The following is an 11,534-nucleotide window of genomic DNA, read 5'->3' as shown; positions in this document are numbered from 1 at the left end:
GGCTCCGCCCGGGGCTCGCCCTCCTCCCCGGGGCGGCCGGGAGCGGCCTCGGCGGGCTGTGGGGAGATGAGGTGGGGCTGCGGGTCGGCGTCGGGGGTCCCGAAGGTCGGTTTTGTCCCTGTGGTGTTGGGGTAGGGGCCATCCCCCGAGCTGTCGGCGGGCAGCAGACACTTGTAGGTGAAGGGCTGGGTACGTTTTCCCGTATCCCCTGGAATGGCTTCGTGTCTTTGTGTGCCAGCGCTGCACATGGAGAGCTCGCATGCTGTGCGAGCTGTGCCCGGGAGGTGATGGAAAACCTTTCCCGTCCTCCAGTCCCTAGTCGAGAGGCTGCTGTTAACTGCGAGCGATGCTACAGGGGTGCTCGGGGGGTTCTCCTTTGTTTTCTGACGTCTTACAGGCAGGGAGAGAGCGAGTTGGGCTGCTCGTGTTGGTTGGTTTGGGGGTGAAAGCGTGCTGGCAGGGGAACAGAGCGCTCTGCAGAAATAACAGCGCTGTTAGCGCCTGCTGAAACTTGGGAAGATCACACAGAAGTCCAGGTTACCAGGGACCAAAATTCTTTGGTCAGTTGTTCCTTAATTGCATGGAACGTTTCTGACCTTTAGAACAAATTTTAAACAGACCAATTGAAAACCAGGTTTGAAAAGCATTAGGAGAGAAGTCAGGGTGCAGATTTCATGAAAGGAGTAAAGCTTAATTTGACAGATTTTAATCTAGCACAGTTTGAGGTGAATGCAGGAATATATGGAATAACAACAGATTTGAGCAGTCTGCTCATCTGTCGAGTGCTGCTCTTGGAGAAAACGGCAGTCCCGAGGGCTCCTTGTGTTACGGTTCACTTCAAGTTTACACTTCGAAATAGAAGCATTATCTCTACCTCCACAACAAAATACTTGAGGTTTTGCTCGAAAGCATTTGCTGTTTATATAACCCTATAAAGGGTCAGTGGTATATTAGCCCATAGACAAAAATTTGCATTTTTGTGGCATATTTAGGGCAGCTAAGAAATACTAGTGGCCTAAAGCAATCCCCGGTAAAGCAGGCAGCATTTCTTTGACCCAGTTGATGCTAACATGTCTTTTGAGAGAAGAGACTGGATTTGTTTTCCCTAAGTTCATCATAAGGTTTCCAGAATAGAAAGCATTTCTTCCTGAGTCATTGAAAACTGCCAGTGAGCTGTAAATATTTTCAGATGACCTTGATAGTTACTACATATTTGTGTTTCTTAATTCTATTCTGATATTATCAAATTTCTTATTTTACCTTAGTTAAATGAATCTTCCAAAGTCATCAAGGACAGCTTTATAAGGGACTGATCCAAACATGATGCTGCCTTTGTCTTTGGTATTAATGTTACGATACAGCCCTGGTTTGCTCCATTTGCAGCATGAGTGCACTTACATATTTCACAAAATGCCTTTACCACACCCTGTAGGAAAGGAAATAAGATAGAACAATTTAGTGAAAAGTAGTTCTGGAATGTCAATATGTGGAGTTACACTACTATAACTGTGTCAGCATCGAGAAGGAAGTCTTGATGTCCAGATACACACAGAACTCCTTAAACCTTATGAGTTTAGGCCAGATAGGAAAACTGTTATGTTTTGTGGTCTTTCTTCGAGGTCATAGCAGACTACTTGGTTGTTACGTATTGTTAGAAGTCGGGTTTCTGGGTTCAGACCAGCACCTGTAGCCACATTTCCTTCATCTTCCGTGCCCCTCCTAATTGTTGGCTACTGACTTGCTGTCGGTACTGATACAGACTACCCCATGAGAATCTCTTTTTTTTGAGACTCTTTGGGTTAGTGATGGCGTAGGCAGCACGTTCTACAAGTCAATATAATCCATCACTTTAAAAGAGATTGGTAGGAACTTGGGAACTGCTGTGCAGCTCGTTCATGTAGTTGAGAATCCTGTCACAGATACTGAGATGGCAGAGAGAGGCACCTTTTCTGGAGGGTGCTGTCCTGATGGCTGGTATTCTCCAGAGTATTAAAAGTTGCAGTTTCATAGAAGACAGCATTTGGGAGGGACATCAGAGGGACTGATTATGACTGTGGGTCTGTGTTCCTGCCTGAGTCCATTGGGCACCCTTTTCTTTGTTAAGGGGACACTAAGTCTGGCTCTTGGGAAAGCATAGGCTGTGTTCTAACCTGTGACACTGTACTAGAAAGCTGCTCTTGTGACTACATCTTCAGCCGTGTCTGCAACTGCTAGTACTGAGCAAATGCATCTATGGTATAGTTTGCCTGCTGGAATCTAGACAGCTGTGATGTGTTTTCCTCACGTTGGAAAATGGGGCTTAGCGTTGGGTCTGCACGGGCAGACTCCTTTATTGACAGGTGATGTATGTGGGTACAATTTGGAATTATGGCAGCTCAGTGAGCTGCCACCCAGGAGCTTCCCTGACTGTGAGCTGAACGTGCTCTCGGGTTCAGTGAGCTCCTCTTCACTCGGTCATGCTGCCAGTACTATGCCAGGGGCTTGGAGCTTTGGCAGCTTGGTGATGTCAAACTGCCATCAGATGTTGTTCTGATCAAAACTGATCTATGCAAAAGAACTCCTCTTCCTAGTGTGTTTTTTCTTCAGATTTGCTGGTGCAGCCGCTTGTATAATTGCTTTGTAATCCAGTTGCACCAGAATGAAGAGTGTTGCTTTAAATGCTTTTAATGGAGAATTCATTTTTTCTTCTAATCCTTGCCAGGGGATAAGGGTAACCCAGCAAAAAGCTGCACATCCACTTGTGGCCTCTCTTAAGAATATGGAAAACTGAACATCTTCATGTCCCAACCTAGCAGTAAAGGAGGGGGGGGATGTAAATAAAAACATTTTGAAATCCAGTTTATTATTATCAGGTAACTGATTTGACCCACACTTATCAGGGAGAGTGTTGTTCTGGCAATCCATTAAAAGTGTGGACTTTAGCATGACTTTAAATGTATGTGTAAATGGGGAATAGAGGAGAGTGTTGGGAGTAGGAAGGAATGTAACTTCCTTCTTATGAAACATGAGAGACACAAACTAGTTGCTAAACAGTGTTTGTCAATGGATACACCTGCAGTCTGATTTTTGTTAACAAAATAAAAGAGTCTGATAGCCTCTCAGAAAGGAATATTTGGTCATATTGTCTGAGCAGTATCAGACATTCAGGTGTTGATTTTGTAACTGAGTTTACTCCAGGTATGTCCCTCCAGCGTTGTCTTAAGTAAAGATCTTCTACATCCAAAACAATTTGTCCAAACCTGTGAATTGCTCCTAGCTTGGTTGGGTGTGCAGGCTGCAGATTGAGTTAGCACAGCAAGTCAGCTGGTAATGGACTCTCTTGATGCAGTAAGTAATTCAGTCACTTCTTGTTGCTCGGGTTTTACTTTGCAAGGTATCCAGTGAAGGTAGTTCAAGTTAATACGGTGTTAGATTATAAACTCCTTAGGGATGATTTGCCTAGTAAATGCTTAGTTTTGCATCGTCTGTCTCCTCATAACAGAATGTCTGACTTCAGAAGCAATGTCTGCTCTAGCTTATTAAGTTCAGCTGCTGCCTGAATTCAGTCAAGGTATATATAGCTCCAAAGTCATTAAATCCATGTTGGAGAGTCTTTCCAAATGCAGCACTTGTTTTCTGTTTTTAAAGTCCTGCCCAGTTACTAGAACATTAGCACCCTACCTACATGTTCTTGCCTGAAATTACCCTTTTTTTTTTTTTTCTTCTTTTTGTATCCAGCAGGTTGGGAACTTATGATTTTTTCACACCTATTTCTATGGCAACAGATTGTACATTCACAAAAGGAAGGATTATTGCTTTTTATCCTAAAGAATTCAGGAATTAGTAGTTTCTTTTGCATACGTTGTGACAGTGAAGGGCCTTTATTCAACCCTTAGTAGCATTTGAGCCTCAAGAGTGAGAAGTGGAATCCTGTTTGGAAAAGGTCTTGAGTATACTCAGGATCTGGTCTCTGATATTAGCAAGGTCTCAAATAGGGTTTGACACTGGTTCTTTTTTTGCTTTATAGCACGTGTGCTATACTAATTCTTTGACCTGTCCTTTCCGCTTCTTCTGATATCCTTGAAATTACTATTTCTACCTACTCTGTCATGTCACAGAAGTTGGAGGCTGGTGGTAGGTAGAGGCTGAAGTGTGGCATGTTTTATTTCCATGGGATGGTGCCACAGCAGCATGAAGATGGGATTGTAGCACTGTGTAAGCCCCTGGGGCATGTGCAATAGAGGATGGAGTTTAGGTCGTGCTTGCCATCAGAGTCTGTGCTCGAGGCGCAGTAGGATTTGTACTATAGTGGTTAACATGCTGAAGCCTACGCATTATATTTTCATAGTTTTTCCACCTATGATAGTGAGATGAAACTAATACCAACAGGTCTTGCTGTCTGTCCTTCCTATGGCTGTTTTGATATGTGGTTTGCTTGATTTTGGTCAGTAGTAGCTCATGGATAACTTGGACTAGCGACCTAGATTTCTGTCTGGTTTAAACTTTTTTTCTGCCTGTGAGTTTCAATGGCGGTATTTTTAACTCGGTTCACTTGCTGTTTTGAGCCCCCTTGGCAGTGAAGAAAGTTGAGCAGTGAATATCCATTTTAAGAGGGGGTGTGGGGGTGTGTGCATCTATTTTGAGATGAGAATCTGTCACTCTAGTAGCTCCAGCCATTTCTTGCAGCATCTGGCAGGGAATCCTCAGTGCGCTCTGGCTTTTTAGGCTTCTTCCTGGTGCTTCATTTCAAGCTTGTCCTAGTCATTAGTACTTAAACAGGAGGCCCAAGCATCACTTCAGTGTTTGATACTTTATGAAACAGGTTTAAAGATGTGATCAATGAAAATTAGGGGGGATGTGGGGGTGTGGAGAATCTTAATTGTAGTCCTCCAGCTACAGAGGTGATGGCTGGGAGAACCGCCTGCCCCTTTGGTTGCAGGGTGCTAGGCACTTCTGCAGCACTCAGATGTTTCGCTACAGAACATTGGAGCAGCAGAGAACATTTCCTAGAGCAGGGAGAAGTTGCTCTCAACTGGTGAGTACTTTGGCAATTGTTACTTGCTTGGGAGGCCCCCAGTGAGCCTCCCCGCTCAGTTGCCTTGGCTGGGGCTGTCGAAGCTGCCCAGCGGGAGGCACGGTGACTGCTTGGTGGAGTTCAGGAGCAAACGGGGCTGGTGGCAGCTGGGTCCATCTGCCTGCATAGCTGCCAGAGCGAGTCCCTGCCTGGGCTTTGCCTGAACAGCTGCCCTCCCTTGGAGGTGCGACTGGGACAGGTTCTGGAAAACCCAGACAGCTGGGCTGCGCTGCCTTGACCTGCCAGGACAGTTCCTCTTGGGTATTGCACCAAGTTTCAAGACAACTGCAGACCTTCTTTAGCAGGCAGGCTCAAGAGACTTTTCACAAACATCTGTCACAACCTGTTGCAGTGGGGGCATGTCACAGCTGTTTCTCTTGTAGTGACTGTTGTTTTAACAGGTATGGTTTGAAAAACAAGGGGATTGTGGATCCAGGTCATTAGTCTTTTTAGTTCCAGTACATAAAAACAGGTTGAGTTGTGTTGATTCCTCCGTTCCTTATGTATCTAAAGCTGTGAAGAAGCAGCTGTTTACAGTGCCTGAACTTTGGGATAATTTGATATGCCCTTGTCCTTGATAAAACCATGACCATGAGCCCATTCCCTAGGTTTCTGAGTACTATCATGTACAGTTCTTGTGGATTGTAACCTCTGTTTCTCAGAATCCTGTGTATTGAGCAGCGACTTTACCACACCCTTCGCATACATGAACACTGATGATTATGGAGAGCACTTACACCCCCAAATGTGCCTCTGAAAAACAGTGAAGTGGGTTATTCACAAGATTGTTGTTAAAATTCTGGCATGCCCATAGTACTAGCACAAAGAGATGCAGAATTTATTTATCAGGCAGAATTTATTTCTACTTTGATGGTCATCTTTTCATTGCTAAAATGACTACTCAGAGTCCCATCGTTAAACACAGAAGATTGGTTGTTATTCCAGCCTCTCTTGCATTTCCCTGTTTGAAAGCCACTGACTTTCTCTACATCAGCTGAATTCCATGTTCCTGCTGACACGTTTCCTTTCCCAACAGGAAGCCCACACATGTGACTGTGAACTGCTGGTTCTGCAATCAGGACACGGTAGTGCCGTATGGGAATCGCAACTGCTGGGACTGCCCCAACTGTGAGCAGTACAATGGGTTCCAAGAGGTACTGTGACAATTGCTCGTTGGGTGCCTGGGAAGGTGCATGCCCTGTGGAAGAGTGTTTGTGGGAAAACCCTGTTCCTCATTTTAAGATGATACAGGCCCAGTGCAGCAGTGTGACAGCTGGCAGCTGTGTGCTGAGCACCTTTGAACTCCGCAGCTGATCACTTGATCAAATTTGAGAGAGAATCCACTGTACTGGGATGTGCTGAGATTGAGTGATAAAGACAGATTTTCTTCTCTTGCTTTAAAGGGCAAAAAGGGCCTGGACATTTTCACCAATATAATAGCAGGGACAGGGAAGCGATCTTGCTCCTGTACTTGGCGCTGGTGAGGCCGCATCTTGATTACTGTGTTCAGTTTTGGGCCCCTCACTACAAAAAGGACATAGAGTTACTCAAACATGTCCAGAGAAGGGCTACAAAGCTGGTGCAGGGTCTGGAACACATGTCCTGTGAGGAGTGGCTGAGGGACCTGGGATTGTTTAGTCTGGAGAAGAGGAGACTGAGGGGAGACCTTATCACCCTCTATAACTACCTGAAAGGAAGGTGCAGAGAGCTGGGTTTGAGCCTCTTTAGCCTAGTAGAAAGCGACAGGACAAGAGGGAATGGCCTCAAGTTGTGCCAGGGAAAGTTCAGACTAGATATTAGGAAGCATTTCTTTCCAGAAGGGGTTGTTGGGCATTGGAATGGGCTGCCCAGGGAGGTGGTGGAGTCCCCATCCCTGGAGGGGTTCAGGAGTAGGGTCGGTGTAGAGCTTAAGGATATGCTGTAGGTGGGAACTGTGCTAGAACAGTTGGACGAGATGATCTCCAGGGTCCTTTCCAACCTAGATGATTCTATGATTCTATCTCTTAAGAATCTTTTAATATATGGAACAATTCTTCTCTGGTTTTATGTGTTGGGACAGCTGAATTGCTGTATTTAGTATATTAAATAACAAGTCTTGCTTAAGCCAAAATCTACCACCACCAGCTGCTTGCAATAGGTGCACAGAACAGTGGAGGGGGGAGATGATTTGAAGCACTTTGTCTCTTTTTTTACTTTTTTTTTTTTTTTTTTTTTTTTTTTTTTTTTTTTTTTTTTACATAGGTGAATGCAGGGAGTGTAGAACTCCTGAACAGAGTTTAGGGAATCTTTGATTTTATGATCTAATGTTTGCTTTCCCTGCTGCCTCCTTTTTTTGTTTCCTGTCAGAACGGAGACTACAACAAGCCCATCCCTGCTCAGTACATGGAACACCTGAACCACGTTGTCTCAGGTGGTACAACTTTCTGTGATCCTGCTGAACCGCAGCAGTGGGTGAGCAGCCAAATTCTGCTTTGCAAGAAATGCAACAACCATCAGACCACGAAGATCAAACAGCTGGCTTCATTCTCACCCAGGGAGGAGGTAAGTGTTCGTCAGGGACTGGCATCACAGGAGAATGTCCAAGGCATTCCCATGCACATACCTGCTGTTCCTGCTGTGCTTAATTCCATGCTGCAAGCCTAGTAAGCAGGAAAGAGAGGAATTTTTCAGTGTGCTATAGAGTGATGCTCCAGTGGTCTTCAGAAGCACTATGTGGCAGTCCAGTGCAGAGAGGGTTACTGATTAGTGTTGCAAACTTAACTAATCCTACTCCAAGGCCAGAATGTAATGACCTCTTCTAGATGGACTGGCGGTTGAAGCTTGAGCCCAAAACCAAACATGCACATTGCTGAGATCAGCTTACAACTCCAGTACTTAACTCCTGACCCAGCTGAGCGTACAGGATCTGGTAGGCACAACAGCCTGCTAGTCACCTGAATAGAATTTGTCACCTTAATAGAATTTGTTTTTCCTGAGGCCTCAGCTGGGCTGCTCTGCTTTTGCTAGTGGAGTGGAAGAGGAATCCTGTGCAGCCACATCATCTCCCTGGTTAGGCATTTGTGCCTAGGAGGGCAGAGGGATTTTACATTACAGCAGCAGGATTTCCCACTGAGCAACTTCTTGGCCTTCCCATTACTTAATATGCATGGAGGATAGGATAGTGACGTTTTTCCTTCACAGTTTTATGGCTCCCCAGAGTTTCATGCAGAGAATTTAGTGCACACTCCTTAGCGTTCAACTATGATCAAGCCTTGGGTTTGTAAGACTCACTACAGTGGGATGTGTTCATCCTCTGGGTTGCCTAGTCCGGCCTGTTTTGTGTAATTGTAATGAGTTGAATCAGGCTGACTCTCAGGGAACAGATTTAAATGTGATCATGCTTAATGAGAACATCTTCATCTGATTTCCTTTTCTCAGCTTTATTTCTGGTCCTTGCCTCTTGCCAGACTGATAAACTTGCTCAAGTAACGCCACCCTTTGGCCCCTTTTTAGGCATTCAGTGAACTGCAGTGTTTGTGCCAGCTGAGAAACATGGGACCGTGTTATCCAACATGTAGATCTGTTTGTCAGTGACAGCAACGGCCTCTCAGCATTGCTGGCCTGCAGTGAGGGATGAGTCTGCTGCCACTAGTCTCTCCCATGTGGTTCCTTCTCGATTCCGGCAGATGGAGCCTATGGAACTGCTGCAGCAAGCCCTCAGGCAGCTACGGTGCATCTTTCTACTCCCCTCTCCCAAAGAGGCTGCATGCTTTCAGCTGTGTGCTTTGGTACAAGGATCTTGATAGAGGCTGGGGGTGGAGGTGGAAGAGCCCTGGAAGCCTCAGTGATAAGTAGTGTCTCCACTGTAGTGAAGCTGAAAAACATACCTTTGGCTCTGCTCGCTGACGGTTTTTACAAGTGCTATTAATGCTTTATGGAGCTCATTTCACCAGGGCCTTCAAACAGTGACAGCCTTCGTTTCTAGGGCTGAGTTTTGGAAGGAGCTTGTCTCTTTCTCCAGCACAGTGGTACAGAAGGGCCACAGGTCTTTTGTTTCCCCTCATTTGAGGAGGGCAAGAGCAATTCTATTTTTTTGTCTCATCTCTGTGTTGAGTTCATAAGGTCTCGACAAAACCAGCAAAACTGGGCCACAGAATTTCAACATCCTGAAATTGGACCATAGCAGCTTTCTCCAAGGGCTGTTTTGTCACTCTGGGGACATGGAGGCCGGGTCAGCTCTGCACATGGTTGGTTGTATGGCTGACCTGCAGCTTCATGGTTGTCCAGGCCTGGTGTTGAGAGGCTCTTCCTCTGGAGACTGGGAGCATGCCTTGCTTGTGTGTCAGTAGCCAGCATGATAACGGGTGAGGGATCTTGCAGTTCTAATCTACTTTTCCTCTCCTCTCACCAGGGCAAATATGATGAGGAGATTGAGGTGTATAAGCACCATCTGGAGCAGACCTACAAGCTGTGCCGTCCGTGCCAGGCTGCGGTGGAGTATTACATAAAACATCAGAATCGGCAGCTCCGGGCATTGCTGCTCAGCCACCATTTCAAACGCCGTGAGAGAGACAAGACCTATTCGCAGGTACGTGGGGGGAGAGATGAGGGAATTTAGGGGGAAGTGCAGAGAATTAGGTACCTCTGCACGTAGATTTGCTGCTGGGAAAGGAAGGCAGCGGCGTTGGGGCTCTAATTCTGGGAGCTTGGGTGCATGGCAGAAGTTTAGAAGAGCACAGGATAGTTGCTCCTGATGTTAGTTTGAGGTTTTCCTCTTGCTGGTGTCATTTGGTGCAATTGCCAGAAGGTGAGTCTAATGTAATAATAAGAACAGAGTGGAAGGAAAATAGTGGGACGGGCAGAAGGCGGCAGGTAGGGAAGCCAATTTATGAGTACAGTGCAGGAAACTAGAGAGTACAGTGGGGGAAAAAAAGAAGTGAATGATGACCTCCTCTTTGCCTCACTGCCCTGCCTGACCTTGGTTTCTGCTCATGGCTCTGCTGTTGCTCTTTGCTACATCCCATGTGATGTCAGCCCAGTACAGAGACTTACAAGGACTTGAGCAAAACTATCCAGTAAACCGTACAGTCTGGAAGTGTTTCATAAAGCACCATTTCAGAACCTTTACTACAGTTCATTCAGCTTCTGACAAGATGTTTTTCCCTTCCTCTGCAGAATCTATGTTCATCCTCCTCTTCTGCTTCCATAACCACACCAGCTCAGGTGATATTTCTGCGGTTTTTGGCCTTCCTCAGCTGTGCGTTCCTGGTTCTGATGGCCTTGTATGGGTCAGGCAACCCCTTCTCACTCAGTGCAGCAGTCCCTGCTCCGGGCTCCTCTGGTCCAGCATCCGCTCAGAACAGGACTGGCACAAGCTCACATGCAGACTTGGAAAATGAGAGTGCCGTGACGGTGGCAGGCTGGCGGGAGCTGCTCCGCCTGCTCCCAGAACAGATGGTGGAGAACCTGAGTGCTGCCTGGGCTTATGGCAAGAATCATCAGATGGCGGTTGCTGTCCTTGGGCTGCTCACCTGCCTGTTGGCCATGCTCTTAGCTGGGCGGATCAGGTGGGTGTGCTCTTTTCTTCTGTTTTGCTTAAAGGAAAACTGCGTTATGTTGGAGGTCTTCTGCCCTGTCTTGACTCGGTGAGCCGGAGGTAAACGTTTGCCAGAATGGCACATGCAGTACTGGGTGGCACAGGTCTCCTTGTTATTCTTTGGGTTGCGAGCTGGCTGGCTGGAGGCAGCAGAGCTTGCTCTGAATCTGTGCCTTCGTTCATACATTTTAAGCTTGAGTTACTGTGAATGGAAAGCTTCTTGTGCAGCTCTGTAATCTGGTAGAAAATGGAACTGATCTATTCAGGTCCTTACCACAGCAGTGGGAAGGGCTGCAGATGATACAACCATAGTAAGAGATAGTACATAACGTGCTGTCTGTGTACCCTCCCCACCTTTTCCCCACCTTCCCTCCCTTTCCTCAGGACCAAGAGGGTTCACTGGTATTTAAACTCTTACCCTGTGTCTTGTCTGGTTTCTCTTTGGCATTGCAGGCTCCGGAGAATTGATGCGTTTGCCTCAGTCTTGTGGTTCGTAGTGATGAGTCTGCATTTAGCTGAGAGGTACCTGAAGACGGAAACACCCAGCTGGCTAGACACAGCCAAATTTGGCACCACGTCCTTGTGCTGCTTGGTGGGCTTCACTGCAGCAGTAGCCACGCGGAAATCAACGGGCCATCGGAGATACCGGCCCCGAAGGTCAGAGCCAGAGCAGTGATGCTGGGGGAAGGAGGAAAAAAAGCCTTGTGAACTCTTTGCGACTGGTGCTTCTCTCTCCTCTTTTTATTTTCCCTCTCTTTCCTTTTTTTTTTTTTAAATTAGAAAAGCAGTGAAGATCTTTTCTTCTTTTATTTTTTTTTTTTTCCCCCATCCTTGCTTCCCACTGTGCTAGCTGCTTGGAGCATTTCCACTGCTGGTGCTAGCCATGGAAGCTACTCCTGCTGCCTC

At 46.4% G+C, this 11,534-nt stretch overlaps 1 protein-coding gene across 1 annotated transcript in view; it reads left to right on the top strand.

The window, feature by feature from the left end:
- Positions 1-11,304, top strand: part of TMEM201 (transmembrane protein 201) — a 15,059-nt gene extending 3,755 nt beyond the window's left edge. Inside the window, exons 2-6 of the mRNA XM_026862941.1 lie at positions 6,090-6,207; positions 7,400-7,594; positions 9,444-9,620; positions 10,208-10,599; positions 11,082-11,304. Of these exons, the coding sequence (XP_026718742.1) occupies positions 6,090-6,207; positions 7,400-7,594; positions 9,444-9,620; positions 10,208-10,599; positions 11,082-11,304 (1,105 nt within the window). The remainder of the gene's footprint in view (positions 1-6,089; positions 6,208-7,399; positions 7,595-9,443; positions 9,621-10,207; positions 10,600-11,081) is intronic.
- The last annotated feature ends 230 nt before the right edge of the window (positions 11,305-11,534 follow it).

The sequence above is a fragment of the Athene cunicularia genome (genome assembly GCF_003259725.1).
Source record: "Athene cunicularia isolate RWA chromosome 21 unlocalized genomic scaffold, athCun1 chr21_part1, whole genome shotgun sequence".
Taxonomy (NCBI): domain Eukaryota; kingdom Metazoa; phylum Chordata; class Aves; order Strigiformes; family Strigidae; genus Athene; species Athene cunicularia.
Note: the sequence above shows the minus strand (reverse complement) of the source record. Positions and strands in the feature narration are given on the sequence as shown.